This window comes from Gavialis gangeticus, unplaced genomic scaffold (genome assembly GCF_001723915.1).
Source record: "Gavialis gangeticus isolate Ggan-Ray unplaced genomic scaffold, GavGan_comp1, whole genome shotgun sequence".
NCBI lineage: Eukaryota > Metazoa > Chordata > Crocodylia > Gavialidae > Gavialis > Gavialis gangeticus.
The window spans coordinates 31012746-31026686 of NW_017728998.1; the positions used below are offsets into that span (position 1 = coordinate 31012746).

Below are 13941 nucleotides of genomic sequence, written 5' to 3' on the forward strand. Positions count from 1 at the left end.
AAAAAAATCCACACCAAAAAAAAGCGGGATAGTGCACATGGCAGCAGTGCGTGCTGCCGAAAACCAGAGACTGGCTGGCCGGAGCCACAATCCAGCTGCCAACCAGGTTCCCAGCTGCAGGAGCACTGCAGCTACAGCCCCAGAAAGCCCCCAGGACCTCAGGTTAGGCTGCTGGGACCAGCACAGTTGCTGGCCCCAGCCTCTCCTACCACATCTGGGATAACCTGCCATGTGCCAGAGGTGTGCTGCTGCTACTTGTCGCTGGGGAAACAAACGTCCACGCTCATGTGGATGCAGCCATAAAGACTGCATCTTACCTGGGGCAGAGCCCAAACCATATTCCTGAAGAATTCATGCCCATGTCTTAAATTTGTTAATTAATAATGAGTGTGCCTGCACCAAAATAAGATTTGGAATAAATTATATGTTCTCCCTCAACTTAGTATATAGACACGTTCTGCAAACCAGAGAGCTAACAAGCAATCTTCTTCATAACCTTGACTATGTATCATGAGCAGAACTTCCTTTTTTGCAGTATGTAAAGGATGTTCGGCCACAGAGACTCAATACGATGGTTATATGCCTAAAGCACTTTTAATTTTTAATTATTGTTAGTTATAATTATCTGCCTGTGTCTGACTGAAACTCAGCAATATGACTGGAATGGATTTTGTTTTTCTTGTAATTTATTAGCTTTATAACTAATAATAATTAAAAATTAAAAATGCTCCAAGCACACAGTGTAATCAACTTTTTTTTAAAAAAAAAAACCTACTAACCAAATCTGCTAGGGTAACTGACTAGTTCATTATTTTTAATTTTAAAATGAAAAGTGATAGCAGGAAAAATATATACATTTATAGATTCAAGAAACTTAATGACTTAAGGAGGGCAAAAAGCACTGAACTGTATTTTAAAGAAACATACACTTTGCTTGCAAACGCAACTAATTCAGTATAAAATTTTGTTAAAACTTTTTATCGAACCACGATCTATCTCTACAAAGAGTCTCATGAGGCATCAAATCTAAGTTTAGTACAAACAGTAAAATATAGCACAAATTACAGAAAAGGAAATGCTGTTCTTTGCCTATCACAGTTGAGGGACAGTGTCTCTTCTCACCTCCAGTTCAAGGAGACACTTTGTGCAACACTCTCAAACAACACAGACCTTTCTTCACCTCAGGATCGCCATGGGCACCTTCTAAGGGTGCAATTTCTAAGATATGGTTTGACATGTTGCATGTGTTTAGGATTGTCTGGAAGAAAATTTCATAGCATTTGACAAACATTTTATTTAGCCTCTCCATAGCCCTGGGTCGGAAGTCAATAAAGCACCTCCATTGATGACTGATTGAAGCCGAGACATTCAATGCCCAACAATCCAACTTCAAATGAAAAGGCTGGGAACAGCCCCTCAATCTCTGTTCTTACACCTGTGCTCTAATCAGTGAGTCATTATGTTCAGTTCAATGCAAGGGGTGCTTTTGCACATGGTGCATTCCCCAAAAAGCTCCAAGAGAGAGCAGTGTCTCAAAGAGATGCAATCCCTTCCCTCCAGCTTGTCCTCCTGGAACAAGAATGGCCATTCTGGGAGAAAAATAAGTCAACTCCAACCAGAAAGAAACCATTCCCAGAAGAGTTTGTCCTGGGAAAATGAATTTTTGCACATTTTCTGGCAACTTAACTCCTCCCAGTGACTAACAGAAGTGGAGCTGTAGAGGTTCTTGTGCTTTCCAGAGGCTGGGGTCACCTTGGTCTGGAGCAGGTGCAAGGGGCAGCTGCTGTCATCCCTCTCCCCCCCCCCTCGCCATAGACTGAGACAGGAGGGAAGGAGCATCTACAGGGTGCTCTCCAGTACCAGGAGCTGAATAGAGGGAGCAGCCTTCTGCAGGCTTTTCACTCCACAGCATAAGAATCAGGCAAGAGACTTTGCCCTGCTGCTCCAGTCTCTCTGGGAATGGGAGGACTAAAACAGCTCATGCTTTCCCCAGATCAGGAACACCCGGGTCACAAGAAGGCATGAGAAGCAGGGGAAAGGGGGCAGTTTTAGACTGAATGTCTTTACTGCTCCCTCTCCCAGAATTGTTTCTAGTGGTGGAAATTTTCCATTCTTAGAATTGAGCATTTGTATGTGGCCCTGGGCAGTTCCAACAACTGCTGGAGATGGGGGGCAATGAGGAGGGTCAAGCCTCATCTTCTATCCTAGTCCTCACTCTGATCTCTTATAGTTGGGGAACTTGAGAAGGTCCTAGGGGGTACACACGGGCAGGTGGGCACAGAGTGCCACCATGCACCATCCTGCCCAGGCACTGCCCGCCTGGCCAGATGCAGGGGGGCAGGAGAAGGCTGCACACAGTGGCTGCTGCTGCTCCGTGTTCGACCATGTGCCACCCCTCCCCCCTCAGCATCCAGTTGTGCACCACGCCCTCCCCTCCCCCACTCAACATCCAGCCGCCAGGGTTGCATTGACCCAAAATGGTTGAAAACACTTGTCTTATAGCACCCGCAGTAGAAATCAGGAGAAATATTATGTGGTTCCTGCAGATGGGCTTACTCCCCTGCACAAAGCTAGACGAGGCTGTTACTGAGTACCAAGGCCATCATAAGAAAGGAAGAAAGGCTGTGCTCAATCAAATGCATCTACTAACAAGGGCAGGAGAGAGCTGATATTAAAAATGATGGTGTCCCATGCTGAATTATTATTATACTTGACTATATGTAGCTACTCCTTTTTATTTTTCTTTAATAGTTTCAGGCCCTGATCCAAAACCTCCTGAAAACAGTGGAAACACTCCCAAAGTCAAATGGCAATGGATCCAGTCCACAATGTTAATGACAAATCATTAATATACTCAATGCCACTTCTGCATGGCAATTTTTGCCAGTTTAGGGATGTGCTGACATCTCCAGCTTTTGACATATACTAAAATGGAAAAAAAAAAGCCAAAAGGTACAACTCTGGCCAGTGAGTCATGGCATGATCTTTCTTTTTGATATTTAAAGAAACATGATACTTAAAATGACAGAAAATTCCTTTTGTGAAGCTCTCTTAATTTAGCGGTTTGACATATCTCCAAATCTGAATGGAAAGGAAAACCATTTATTCATAGCAGGCAATAAAACGCCTCAACACCTGCACTGGGAAAGGCCTGGCAGGTACACTGCTCTCTCAGTACCTGGATTATTTGTGCACTGTTTATTATATCCCTTGCTTTAGTTTTCATCAGTTGTAATCATTTAGGAGGAAACAGTATGATTAATAGCACACAAGCAAACAGCAGGAATTAATCCTTTAAATACAAATACTTTATTGGTTATGCGACGGCTCCTTGGAAAAACAGTGGGGCAAAGAGCACAGATGAAAACCATCATTGAGTTCCCTCAAATATCACTATTCATTTACAATTTCCTTAATGCAATTCTTAATGCATGCAATTAAGAACTTGCATTTTGCAGCTCTGATTAACAACACAAGTTTAACTATCAACAATCAACAACCAATGTGTGTCATGACTTCACTCCATCTTCTGACTTGGCAGGGTTCCCTATTTCACTTTAAGTAGGAAAGACTAATATTTCACTCACTGAAGAACTTTCACTAGTTCATTTCTCAAGCCTGGCTGTACTGTGCAGCATTTCAGCTTCTTCAAGGCAGTACATTAAAGGCACACTCAGCAGCTAATGATTAGTTTGTAATACAGGTCCTAGAAATCATCCCGTGTTTCAAAAGGATTCATTTGCTTTCTGCAGTATAAGTAAGGCTAAATTCAGTTTTCATTTGACTTCTCAGATATGTCCACACTTGTTTCATTAATTACATTTTAGTAGGAGGAACAAAGTTCTACAGAAACAAAGTATTGCAGGTCCCGTGTAAATTTACTTGTGTAAGCACTATGCCACAGAAAACACTTATCCTGAAGAAGATTTTCATCACATTCCCAGGTTTCAAAGCTTCTGTACCTACCATCCTCTGAGCTACAGTTATAGCATATTGCACTAATTTGCTGCTACACGTGCAGCAGGACCACACATCTGCCATATTCTTTCACTAGCTTTCTTCCACCCCTAAAGTAGCATATCCAAAGTTTTACATCTGTTTTTTTTCTTATATCAGATATCTTTGTTCAGCAGTATTCATTTTTATAATGTTTTTAGGGTGTCTGTGTCATATATAGAAAATTCATCAGAGCCAGATGCTGTTCTTTGTGACATCAGCATCAATGGAGTTCCTCCCAACTTAAACCAGTGGACCCAAGAATGATCAAAAAGTTAGAAAAGTGTTCTTTTCCAAAAAGTTCATTTAAGCCTCATTTGTTTTTGTAGCTTTCCCTGCCTGTATATGACCTCAAGGCTTAATAACCACTATAGAGCTGGAAATGGAAAGGTTTTTAATTTTTTTTTAAAAAAAATATTTTGGTACTCAAGCAGCAACTTGAATTTCTTCCCATTCTTGAAATATAAATTTCCAGTGGCATTCTGCTTTACTACGTTCCCCTTTTTACCATATTATACCTACAGCATCTCTTTAAATAACTATTCACTTAGCAGCAGGGATAACTTATGGTATGCCATGACATTTCCAAACATGACTTCCCCCCCCCACAACCTATGCTCTAATCCTGTCTTTTTTTCCTGCCCTTCTTTAAGGTTAAGGGGGACAAAAGTAAGTTTTTCCTTATAAAATATAAATATTAGGTTTTAAAATAATTTTTTAGCTATTTCACTTACAAACAGGAGTGAAATAAAGAGAACGTCCAATTTTGACCAAAAAGGAGTTATTTCTGTTTTATGCCAATGGGAAAGCAAGATCAGAACTGAAAAGTCAAATTCATCAAGCAGAACTATACGATGGATGGAGTCTTTAGAATACAGGAGAAACTGCAGTGCTCAGACACTGAAGATCTATGCAGATTTAACTGTTATTAGCAGCTGAACAATTCATTCACTAAATAATACTAAATCTTCATTACTCAACTAGCAGACAAAAATAAAACAAACAGCCCAGGAATTTAGAGCAGGCAACCTACAAATGAGCAACTGATGAGATAATCAGCCCAAATAAGGTTGCTAGTTCAAAAATTTTCAGCATTCCTAATGGATTCACACATACTCTGTGCCTTCTTTCACTCAGGTATTTCAATTAACAAAATCCCCAGCTTCAAGTAAACACACATTTCTGAGTCACCACTACATTCAAGGCTAAAACTGTGCAGTTAAATATTGAATTTTCATTCAGCCAACTCCATTTGAAATGACTTGTGTAATTATTGCAAGCACAGGAATTTTAAATGCACACAAATCCTGTGTAAAAACTGGAAAATTACAATTATAATTTAAAGTTATCTGATGAAAGCTGCTATTTGCATAGATTGTGCTATGCGCAACACTTCAGAATTTAAACACTATGTAATTAAAATAGTTAATTGCAAAAAGTGGTTGGTTGTTAGGACTATAATTTAACAAGATTCTCTGTATTTGACCGTCTGATTTAAAAGGTTAATGCAGTGACCCAGGAAGCCACTGCACCCATTTTAATTGTGCTGGCATTCTGACCAAAGACCACTTTAAAGGAAAAAAAGGGAGGAAAAATTCTAGCTGGCTTTGTGAGCCACTGTTGTCTTCTTAAAACCTTCACAGTGAGAAAGCATAAAAACAAAATCTGCTGACTTCATTAAAATATTAACAAGGTATAGTTAAAACTTTTGTACACTTATGCAAATGTGGTTGCTAGAACAAGGGAAAGAAGAGGTTCCCCTGGGAGGAAAAATATAAAATCAACAAAGTGAAAAGATCAACCATCCTTCCACAGCATGACAGCACAACACAAGAGGCAGCAGCTAGGGAATTCGGCAAGATAAATAAAAACCCTCCAAAGTTTAAGTAAATCATGGTTTATAAAGTTAATAGATTTAAATGAGGCATACAGTATCATTCTATAAAAAGATTATATTTACCAGGGGACACTGGCAGTATTTTGGTAGAAGTGTTAAACAGGTAAAATATGCATGATGAGGACGGCCAGGCTGAGAACCTCCACATGTGCTGTTTAAAAGTTAAAGCTCCGGTCGTCAATTTTCTTGTGAGATAATCAGATATGCAGGAGTTTATTCTGCTGCCAGATTAACACTAAGTTTGAGTGCTGGGACAGGTTTTCTACATTTGAACAGGTTTAATACTGAAGGTCAAAACTTAAATTTTAAGCATAACTGATTCAATGTTAACATTCCCCAATACTGTTCCAAAGAGTTTCTCCTATGCTAAATGCTAAACTGCATGCCTGCAGCCAGCGCCTGCATGTGCAGCAGCAGGGGTGCAGATGCCCCTGAGGGATCTCCCAGAGTCCTTATGCCTCAGGCAGACCCAGTGCCTCCAGGGGTGTCGGGGGAGCATGGATCAGAGCATCTTTTTGAAAAGATTCAATACATGCATTTGCCAGCACAGGCAGAGGGGTGTGGAATAGGGACCCCCTTCCCTTTTACCTGCTCTCTTTGAGAGGCCTGAAAACAATGGACATGGTGCCAGTTATGCCAGCAGTAAAACTGGCATATAGTGCCTAGTTTTAAGAATCTATTATGCACCAACATGTTGCAGCATCTGTAGATAATCCTGATTAGAATGCTGTATTTAAGTAACACATCCATTCTTCTCTTGTATCTAAAGTAAATCCCTTTACTTTATACCTAATATTGGGGCAGGGGAGATGTCATGATGTTAGCTCAGCCTTTGTATGCTAATCAGTCCCTAAATTATTAATAGAGAAAAAGAAATTATTTACACCATGCTTGACGTAGACATGTCAGTACGTAGCAACACTACTGTCAAGAGAAATACTCAGAAAGAATCATGAGATCTGTCTTGTCTTATTTATTTATTCCAGCCATGCTCAGAGACCCCGTTCTCCTGATGGCACCCAGGGAGTGCGAGAGACTAGGACAGTTGTCTGATGTTGCTGAGCAGGAGGGAAAACCATGTTGAGGTGATGCATTGGTTAGAGATATTCTAAATGCCATGCAGCTTGACGATAGGGTTATTACACACAATCAGAATATTTCCTGCAGCTTTGAATTTACTCATTTCAAAAACGTACCTGAAGTTCTGTCTGAAAGAAGAACTTTTGTGGGCACTGGGAACAGTCATAAATTTTATCCTCCTGCCCATGGACTGCAAAGATGTGCTGCTGCAGTTTATTTGCCTGTACAAAAACTGAAATAATACAGTATGATCAGAGGTTAATTTTGCTGTAGATAACATGCTGCTAGTTTGGCTGCACATTTATTATTGTTGTAAACATTTATGGTCCAGTGTTATTTATCAATAAATAATTGATATTTTTGGTTCAATTATAATTTCCCTTCTAAACTGGACAATATTAATAAAATTAGGTATTACTGCTTGATGTGTTGCATAGTTATAACAGGTTCTAAATATCATACAGATGTTTGAGATTTGACATAAAACCACCACTCTCCAATGCGTGGATGATTAAAAGAATTTATATTGTGTAACTGAAGAAAGAACATCATCTCTTCTGCAGACATACTTAAGCCAACCATAAGTGCACTAGATTTATTTGTAATGAAGGAGAATTGGGCCAGAAGAGAGCTTGGTGGTTAATCTGAAAGATGTGTTGACCAATGCAACATTTTTTGATAATCCTACACAACCAGCGTGAGAATGCAAAATATAACAAGCTAAGATATAATAACACAACTATCATCACAACTGTGTTACAATTTATACCTGAAAGTTATTCAGGTTTTGTAAAGTTGTGTTTTGAAATGAAGTGTGCTAAATTGAATGACTACTTGGTTAAGATTTCTCAGTTTACTCTGTGTCCAATTTTCTTGGTTCTTGGACTATGTAATATTAATGTAGCTTATTTATCTGAAATCAGGATTATAGGAGGTCTTGGAATAGGCCACACTAAGCCTAAAACACAATATACAAAGCCTCAAACTGTGGGTCAAATCCCAAGACATGCTTGGGATTTGACCCACAAGGGAAACTGGAGGTACCTTTTCTATTTTGAGATCTGGCCCTTTATTTCCCTCAGAGTCACATTCATTTTCAAAAAGGAAATGAGACACAATTTTCAGATAAACAGCCTGTGTTTCACAAGCATTTTGCAAAACAGAGATATTAACTACCATTTAAGCAAGCAGACAGAACAAGAGGCAACAGATCCTTACTGTCAGTTGCGTTAACCAAGATCACACTCATTTGCTTTGCTGAGGCAGCTTAGAGTTAACAGGAGGCCTTCAGATATATATAGTAGTAGTAGTAGGCATATGTCTGTCTTGTGAGACACCAGAATTACACTGAGTGAGAGACCAGCTCGCTGAATGTAATCCTCGCTTGAAAGATGAAGTGAAGCTGGAATGACTTCTCTGGGGCACAAAAGCCTGGGCAGCGTATATTGGAGACACTGAGCTGCCCACACTCCAGTGTTCCCCTCTCTGGCTTGCTGGTTTAATCCAAAGGAAAGGCAGGTGCCGGTATGTTTGGAACCAGCTTGGCCACAGGAGCTGCCAGAGCAAAGGAGATCATCCATTTGTCCATCTAGATGGGCTCCAGATATGTACTCTCTATAGAAAAGAATAGGAGCTGAGCATGTGTTTAAGAGTATACTCTGTCCTTACAACAAAACCCCATAAAATAGCATTTGTCAAAATGATACAATATTAGGGCTTGGGTTTAAGAAGCCCTTTCTCATAATAGTCCTCCCACTGTGAACTGTCTATAGGCTGCCTGAGTGTGTAAAAGTTACTTGTTCATATGAAGGGTTGCAAGAACAGGTCCTTCCTTCTCAAGCACCGTATAGAAAATAAATTGCATCTTCTAACCAATAGCTGTCATTTAAAAAGGCCTGTAATTATCAGAGGGAATGCAGAGAACTTCTTGAGTCTTGATGCAATGCTGCCTAGTGTCAAAAATTGAAGCTCTGTTCTTCAGTGCTAGCTCCAGTTTTAGACAGGTGATATTTTAAACATTTCCAAGACGAGTGGGGGTTTTTTTCCTTAAGGAAAGGAATACTGTATTTTAAAAATCCCCTGTGTGTCATTTCTGGATCAAGCCATGCACACTGAGGCTTGTCTAGGTCTTACTGTCTTACCTGTGAAACAAACAGGGCATTTGAATGTGCCTCCCATCCCCTCAAAGCTGTGCTCAATCAGGTGACACAGAAGCTTTGCTGGAGAGTCAAACATCTGGTTACACAGCTTGCACTCATGATTGATGCCTTCCTCTGCAAGGTTCAAATGATACAACTTGTTAGTGACACAGCAGATTAGTGTCTGAAATGCAGTAGTCTGCTAGAAATGCTAGTGCTGGATTGCACAGCTTCAACGACCCAAAGACATTACAATGTCTATGTCCCCATTACAAAAGCATACATAGTCACTTGTACAATGCATTCAGGTGTACAGCCGCAAGTCAAATTTAGGGGCATTTATTTTCAGCTTTGATGAAAGTGACGCTGTGATCAAACCACCAGTAACCTACACTCCTGTTCACAAGCTCGTGACAATATTGTATCTCTCCACCTTGCATCTTACCACAAAGGCAAAACATCACTGCTCTGGATATATACTATTTAATGCTCAAACAGCATTTAAAATGAATTTATCAGTGTGAATTCAACTAGCACCACCAAAAGCAGACTGAAATGTCATTTCCCCCTCAGAACATACTGCAAATATGCAGCAGGAGAAGAGGGAAGTAACAGGAAATCGTAAAAGTCCACAGCAGAGTGTCTGCCTTAATTTGCTATTTCCTGTCTTTTTTCAGGTTGAAGTAAGGCTATTAATGATATGTAAAAGGTTCGTTTTAAATTCAGATTTCATTTGATACCTATTTGTTTAAAATATCTTTTATGAAGACAAGTGGAATATAAATCCATTTAAAAATGCCCTGAACTTCTGGTTCAACTAATGGATAAATAGTCACAATTTTTGTTATTTTTATATGCATATTAACCTCATATACCAATCTGTTCTGGGAGTGTTTGCGGGGGGGAATTGTGTGTTGTGCTGTTAGGTCCTTTTTGGAGATACTAAAGCAACCTTTCAAAATATAAAATATATCTGAAAAAACTTGTATTTATTTGCACAAAATGGAGGAAGCAAACTGTAACTGCATGAGTATCTTGCATCTCTTTCACAGCATGCCAGCATTACTAATATCTTTGCAGGTGTTTGTATAAATGTCTGCTAGAAAACTGTCCTCTCATTATAAAGATACTGACAAAAATTCATTTTTTTTAAAAAAAGTTCTGGTCTCTGATATATGCACCACCTTATTTTTAAACCTCAGAATCTCATCTAACTTAAATTTTTAGTTCTAAAATAGAAGAAAATAATTACAGTATATTATGAGCTAATCTCCTGCTAAATGTATTTGGATCTTTCATATAATCTAAGCATTAAAAAGCACAGAAAGCAATTTATAATTGCTTTTATATTACCGTTTTACAACTTTAAAATGGCTGAACAGAGGGAAATTATTGTTTTCTATCAGGCCTCTGGTACTCAAGGTATCTCAAAACCCTTTTACAAGGTAACAAGTTAAACATTAGTAGAGCAGTAACAGTGAAGGCAAATAGAGCAGCCATTATGCACTTGTAATAGCTCAGACCCACATGTAACCTGGATATTAGAACCTGGCTTTTTGTTGAAAACAGGGCCAGCAGGGAGAGTTGGTGGTTTGCAGGTTTGCAGATGGAGATAATTCCCAGAGCACATGTCTTAAAGGGCCCTAGACGCACCATGAGGATATCATAAAAAATCTTTGAGTGGTGTCTTGTGCAGTATTGCACTACTGCATGCTCCAGCATCGAGCTGTCCATGCTGCTCCAAAGACAGGTATACTCTTGAAACACTTCTTGTAATTGGTGCTCTGCTCCCTATATTGGCTGTAACACATACAGAGGAGAAAGCAGAATGCTGATGACAAGAAATGCTTCAGCAACACTTCAGCATCAGTGAATCATGGATGACTAGCTCCAACCACTGAAGCTAAAGTACAGACATTCAAAAAGCCCAAGCCTGAATTGATTCAGTCTTTGCAGGTTAGTCTAACCTACATAGATTGAACCTGCAAGCAAGCGAGTAGACATTCACTTTTGATTCCGGAAATGCAGCCACATGCCTGCAGTGGCTCAGGCCAGAAGCCCAAGGGCGCTAGAGTGAATCCTCCTTTCTCTTCTGTAGCGGCCTGGCAGGGGCAGGCTGAGCTAAGGGGGCGTGGCCAGGCCCTGGCAGGCCGGAGTATGATTGGGGAGGGTTTTAAACTCCCACCGTGGCCTGCAGGGACCCCAGCCAGGGTGGGCCTGGACGGGGAAAGGGATGCAGCCCTTGCCAAGCTTTTGGGATGGTAGGGGGAAGGAGCATGGTCTGACCTCAGCCCCTGTCCAGATGCTGGCCCGGCATGGCCACCCTAAGGCGAAGGGGCAGGGAGAGCGTTTATTTCCCCCCTCCCACCAGGACCCAAGCTGGGGTCTGCCTGGCTAGGGTGCAGAAGCCCCTGTCAGGGTCCCTCCCCCCTTGCTGCTCAAGGGGCAGGAACATGGCCAGATGCCTGCCTGGCATGGCCCCCTAAGGCAAAGAAGGCAGGGGGGAGGTTTATCCCCCCCATCTTTCTTCTCTCTCACCCCAGGGGACCCCAGCCAGAGTGCAGTAACACCTTCCAGGGTCACTCCCCCCCTTGCTGCTCCAGCGACAGGGGCAGGGGTGTGGCAAGACATCGGCCTGGCATGGCTCCCTGAGGCAAAGGGAGCAGGGTGGGGGTTTATTCCCCACTCCATCCCCTCTCCCACCAGGGGACTACAGCCAGGGGCTGCCAGCCCCAGCCACCACCTTTGCCACTCACCTGCCTCCAGGCAGACCCTGGCTGGGATTCACCAAGGGAAGAGGGGAGGGAGGGGAGAAGGAATAGCTGGGGTCTGCCTGGCCGGGGGCAAGCAGCAGAGGCAGCAGTCAGGACTGGCCAACCCCGGCTGTGGTCCCCCCAGTGGGAGAGGAAACAGAGGGAGGAATAAACCCCCTCCCTGCCCCTCAGCCTCAAAGGGCAGCCAGCATCTGGCCATACCCCAGCCCCTGCTGCTGGAGTGGTCCCCTGGGGCAGGGGGTGGCAGAGAGGGAAGGGAAGGAGGAATAAATCCCCTCCGTGGCCCCTTTGCCTCAGGAGGCCATGCTGGACAGGCATCTGACCATGCCCCTGCCCCTGGAGCAGCAAGGCAGGAGGGAACCTGACAGGGGCTGCTGTGCCCTGGCAAGGCAGACCTCGACTGGGGTCCCAGTGAGAGGGGGGAGGAAGGGAAGAATAAATCCTCTCTCTGCACCCTTTGCCTCAGAGGGACATGCCGGGCCAGCATCTGGCTAGAAAGCAGGGGGTGAGGCCAGCCCTGTTCTCTGGACCATAGAGTACAGCCCAGCCCTGGGCTGAAAAGCATGGTGGGATGCTGGGGGACTGTGATTTAACTTAAAGCAGGAAGAGGTCTGGGACAGAAATTCCATAAACCAATTTGACCTCAATCAGTTAAGTCTGATACTACATTCAACCTGATTTATCTTAAACCAGTTTCGGCCATTTTGAAACTGGTTTATGTGCACTGAACTTTTGTTCTGTTATAGGTTTAAACTAGTTTCTGGTCACTTAAACCGGTTTGTGTGTAACTTCTGTCTCTAGCCTTAGAGGGTGCTCACTACTGGTGCCTGGCACCTCCAACATTTAGGGCACTTTTCCCTGATTCACACTGTGCTCCTCTCTTCACAAATGACAGCAGAATACATAGTAAAGATTCCCAAAACAAGCTAATATGCCAGCAGATTGAAGGAGGAAGCAGTGTTTTTCTTCCCCTTTGTAATATTTGGTGGAGAAAGAAATGGGAGGCTGAGGAAAGAGGGAAAAAACCCAAGGGGTCTGGGAATGAAGTAAAAGTAGAAAAGGAAAATACAATAGGAGAGGAAGAAAACACAGAAATGAGGAGCAAGGCCCAGGACCACAGGTTCTCCTCAACTGTGACCATTTTAGAAATTCCCTTTTTGGCCCAAATTAAAAGATGCTGGGAAAGTTCTCAGAACATAAGCATTCAGGTTTGAAAAGGGCTAAGTGATCTTTAACTAACAGCCAGGACAGCCACCAGAGAAAAGGATACTTAACCGTTCATATGAATAGATTTTAATAGTGTATTATTCCATCCAACTTTCTAAGAGTATCTTACATCCAGAGTTTCAGTCCTGCAGAAAACGGTATGGGTTAGGAGTCAATCTCAGGAAGGCAAGGAAAGGAGCATGTGTTTTTTGATGGAGATGCTGTAGTGCCCTGCATCACATAGCTGTGAATACCGACAATGCAGTATAATAAACATGTAGAGTATGCAGTAAATACTATGGATATGTAATAAACTCCTTCAACTAGTAAATCAGAAAAATCATGTTTGAATTCACTTTCTAGCCTCCACATATTGGGCTATTCACAGACCAATCCACCTGTGTTTCATATTATGGCATATTGTCCTGCGTGAGTGTGTGTGTTCATAAACAAACACTGATTAGAAAATTCTTTCCTTGCAGTTAAACCTTTATAATTTAAGTAAATGAAAAATGGGAAATATGTATAATATTCAATGAGTGACTGAATTACATTCTTCAGGTCTTCACTTGTTTAATTAGGTAACCTGAATTGCATTTTTTTTGCATGATCCCTGATGTATTTAAAATAGTTAAACCCTTAACAAACTAAAACTAGAATGAAAAATAATAAAACATAATGGGTTCCTGCAGATCTGGAAATTTATCCCACTCGAGGCAAGACCTTTTGATTTGCAAATCCACTTCTGAATTATAAGGCCTTCTCCTCACCGGTGGGGGTTTTTATTCCACTCCCACAGGAGTCCATTATGTATTTCTTGTATCTATAAAACCATCCAGGAAAAAAAAAA

At 41.7% G+C, this 13941-nt stretch overlaps 1 protein-coding gene across 6 annotated transcripts in view; it reads right to left on the bottom strand.

Moving 5' to 3' along the window:
* Nucleotides 1-13941, bottom strand: part of ZNF423 (zinc finger protein 423) — a 382482-nt gene that overhangs the window by 33076 nt on the left and 335465 nt on the right. For 5 of the 6 annotated variants that reach the window (XM_019505676.1, XM_019505681.1, XM_019505679.1 and 2 more), the window contains 2 exons: nucleotides 9115-9246; nucleotides 7090-7205 (listed from right to left, as the gene is read on the bottom strand). The exons of the other annotated variant lie outside the window; for it this stretch is intronic. In XM_019505676.1, coding sequence (XP_019361221.1) covers nucleotides 7090-7205; nucleotides 9115-9246 — 248 coding nt within the window. The remainder of the gene's footprint in view (nucleotides 1-7089; nucleotides 7206-9114; nucleotides 9247-13941) is intronic. 6 annotated transcript variants of the gene reach the window in all.